Here is a 3862-nt window from a genome sequence, read left to right on the forward strand (position 1 = left end):
TGTGTGGGTGGTTGTGTGTGCGCGCTCACGCGCCCTCCCCACCACCGTCCAAAATCCCAAGAGGAAACTGGAGAAGGGATTGGGGTTTGACCATCCGGCCCTGGGGAGGTGACTTCTCACGTCTCCCCTCTCTGTCTCTGGCGACCACACGCCAGTTCTAGTGCCAAAAAGAAAGAGGGAAGAAGAAAGAAAAAGGAAGGAAGGAAAGGAGGAAGAGAAAGAAAGAAAAGAAAGAAAGGAAGGGAGGGAGGAAAAAACATGACAGATGTGTCCTTGCCCTAAATTCCAAAAGGATGGAGAAATGGACAAGAAGGGATTGTGGCATGACCATGCCCTATGAAGAGTGCTTTCCTGATTTCCCTTTCTTTCTCTCTTTAGTGAATGCCTGCCCTCTGGCAAGTTAAAAAAAAAAATGGGTGGTGGGGAGATATGAGAAGGGTGTGCGCAGCTAAGACCTAGACCCATACTCTGAGGGCAAGACTGAGCTGTGGGGAAGAACTTTCCTAACAGCAGAACTGAGGGGTAAGGTCGAGAGTGGGATTCTGAGGGGACTATGGGGAGTGGGATTTGCCCACTGAAGGCCCCAATGTGTGTAGACTGTGTCCCATTGTGGATTCTGACCCCCAAGACCTGCATAACGCCCACAGGAGAGTGGGGGAGGGGTGCGGGTAATGAATCGTGGGCCGTAGACATGGCATTCTTGGTATTTACTGTCATTGGTGCAGGCTGTCATCTTGCAGTCACCACTGTAAGATTCACATCCCAGCTTTCCAGAAAAGACAGTGAGAGATCTGGGTCGCATGTAGGAATCCAGTCTGCTGTGTGCCTAGAGGATAGTTTAACCACTCTGTAAAGGATATACTGGAAGGAGTCTCTGGTGAGCAGAGACCTGAAGCCACAGGGGATCCACTGGCACACAGAGGCCAGGACATGCTGAAATCGAGCCCAGAGCTTTGAAAGGGCAAAGCAGACCTGATACCCCACAGCAGGCCCCAAGGGACTAGGGGACTGGGCAGGGCAATGTAGGAAGGCATAAGAATTGTGCAGGGGATGGTAAGACCATCACTTGCTACCTCTGGCTTAACATGCCCTGAGTGAGGAATTTTATCTGCCTCTTCTTCTTCTTCTTTTTTTGAATTAATTATTTATTTATTTATTCATCCATTTATTTTAATTTTTTCCATTTATTTTAATTTGATCAAAGAGAGAGAAACAGAGAGAAAGAGGAACAGTGAGAAACCAAGCCACCAGGTCTAGGACTCAAACCGTGGTCGGTCATGTGGGAGTGTCCAGTCTTCACCACGCCACCTGCTGGTCCCCTGTGCCTCTTATTTCATCCTCCCCACAGCTTTAGGCAGTCACAGAAGAGGACCCTAATAATGCTTAGAGAGGTAAAGTGACTTGCCTAATGCCACATGCAAATTAAGCACCTGGGTCTCAACTTTAGGTTTATGATCTGAGAACCCATAGGCCCTCCTGTGGGCAGTGACCTCCTGGCGCTTTATCCCCTGCCTACTATTCCCAGCCCCAGTGTGGCTCCTATAAAAGAAGACCTACTATGGGTCAGCAGGTAGCATAGTGGCTAAAGCACTGAACTTTCACATGACAAACCCGGTTCAAGCCCTGGACCCAGTAGCTTGAGAATAATGTCAGGTGTATGTGCATGTGTGCCAAAAATCCTGAGAGGAGAATGGAGGAGAAAGGATTGTGGTATGGCTATTTTTCCTGGGGGGTGGGGGGAGTTATTTTTCCCTCTCTGTTTCTCTGGCAAGTATATTGTGCCCTATGGCGAAAACCTAAAAAAAAGAGAAAAAAAAAAGGTAGGTCTACTCCATGGCTAACACACAGTAGGACAATGCTCTACTTCAATAACGGCGATGGCAGCTACATTCAAGAAAGCTTCGTTCGTACCAGACCAAGTGAGCAGTCCAAGCGTGAGTCCTCAAACCCTTCGCAGGTGGGAACTGCAGACCCATTTTACTGATGGAGAAACAAACTCAGAAAGCATGGTCGTGCGCCCAGGACTGCACAGCTGAAGTGGTAGGTTGGGATGTGAGCTCATTTGGCCAAGCCTATGTCCTTCCCCCCTGCACTGTCCCGCCTCTGCTGCTGAAGGGTTTCTGCTGAGTTCTCGTAACTCCTTTATGTTCCAGTGAATTAACTCTCCGAGTCTTTGTGCCAGGCACTGCACTAATGTGTCCATTTTTTTTCTCCTCACAATGGGCCTTACTGCTATTTCTGTTTCACAGATGAGGAGACTGAGGCACAGTGAAGCGAGAAAGTATCTCTTTGCTGCTTTGGTCTGTGCCACTCCTCCACATCCCGTGAGACCCCCTGGCAGGACATGTGGGTACTCACCTCAGCACTCCGGCTCCTGGCCTCCATGGCACTGCTGAGAGTCACCTGGGCCCCAGACTCCTGCTTCTTCTCCCCCTTCTGTTGCAGGACCAGCTTCAGCTCTGCATGGAGTAGCTGCCTCTGAGCCTGCAAGGGACAGAGATGGAGGCTTGAGGCCAGGAGGGGTTGAGAAATGGGCACCGGACTTAGAGGGGGAGGCCAAGGTGGGTATCAGAAGAGAAGGGCTCCCCCACCCCAGCCATCCTCTCACCACTGCCTGGGCGCAGGCACTCCCACCTAACAGGAGCCCAGCCCGAGGTGCTGCACAGGCGTCTGCGGGGCTCACGCCTTTCCTCTGTGGTCTTCCTGCCTGCCAGGGAGAGATGGGGCCTGAGGTTCCATACAGGCCAGGGAGGGTCAAAGAGGGAGGGGCACATGGCACCAGCCAATGCTTACCTGAGGGTCACCTCCAGCTCCTTGTGCTTCCTGGGTCCGGGGCTCTAAGAAGGATAAGGTGAGCAGTATTACGGGCTAACACAGATTGCTTTCTGGTGCCTGACCCTCCCAAGCTCTGCCAGTACCCTATCTCCATAGAGCAGGTGGGGAAACTGAGGTTCGGAAAACCTTTACCCAAATAACACAACTATTCAACAAACAATAAAGCCAAAGCTACCCCTGCATGCACCACCTTGGCCCACTGAAGGGTCCACACTCATTATAAAATCACAACCACTCCCATGTCCTTGCAGCAGGTTCAGAGGCCACCTCACCTCTGGACTTCACCCACCTCACAGAGCTTCTGTGAGGGTCAAGTGAGTTATGTAAAAAGTATCAGGCTGGGTAGGCATCTTATAAGCACTGGCTGCTATTATTATTACTAAACTTCCTGTGGTCCTGACCTTGTCAAATGCCCCACAGACATCATTCCATGGGAACCTAAGAACAGCCTCCCAGGTTGATACTATTTTGTTTGTTCTGGTTTTTGTTTGTTTGCTTGCTTGCTATAGGGTACATTTGCTCACTAAAGAGAAGGAAAGTGAAAAGCACCCCCTCCCGCCCTGAGAGGATGGCCATACTGCAATCTTGTCTCCTCTGTTCTCCTCTCGCAATTTTGGGCACACACACACACATGCCTGGTGTGATTTTTAAGCCACTGGGTCCGGATCTGGGACTCAAACTGCACTGTCAGCCATGTGGGATCCAGCCACACCGCCTGCTGACCCCCAAGGTCAGTACTATTATTAAGCCATTACAGAGGAAACTCCTGAAGCTGGGGCAAAAAAGCCACTTGCCCAAGCTACAAATGACTGAGCCAGGACTTGAACTTGTCTGAAAGCTCCAGCCCCTTGTGCAGATAATTACTAATGGGTATTGAGTGGTTACTATCTGCCAGTCCCTGAGCTCAGAGCTTCCCTGCCTACCTCCCCTTGGAGAACCTGAGTGCCTTGCCCAGAGAGGCCAAGAGCGTTTGCTCAAGCTCACGCAGCACAACAAGAAGAAGGAAGAGCTGGGGTTCATAAGCAGC

At 50.8% G+C, this 3862-nt stretch overlaps 1 protein-coding gene across 1 annotated transcript in view; it reads right to left on the minus strand.

Moving 5' to 3' along the window:
• PRX (periaxin) overlaps positions 1-2663 on the minus strand; it is a 13507-nt gene extending 10844 nt beyond the window's left edge. Inside the window, exons 1-2 of the mRNA XM_027772026.1 lie at positions 2609-2663; positions 2359-2484 (exon numbers count right to left, since the gene is read on the minus strand). Coding sequence (XP_027627827.1) covers positions 2359-2385 — 27 coding nt within the window. The 5' untranslated portion in view covers positions 2386-2484; positions 2609-2663. The remainder of the gene's footprint in view (positions 1-2358; positions 2485-2608) is intronic.
• Between the last annotated feature and the right edge of the window lie 1199 nt (positions 2664-3862).

The sequence above is a fragment of the Tupaia chinensis genome, unplaced genomic scaffold (genome assembly GCF_000334495.1).
Source record: "Tupaia chinensis unplaced genomic scaffold, TupChi_1.0 Scaffold000037_18, whole genome shotgun sequence".
Taxonomy (NCBI): Eukaryota; Metazoa; Chordata; class Mammalia; order Scandentia; family Tupaiidae; genus Tupaia; species Tupaia belangeri.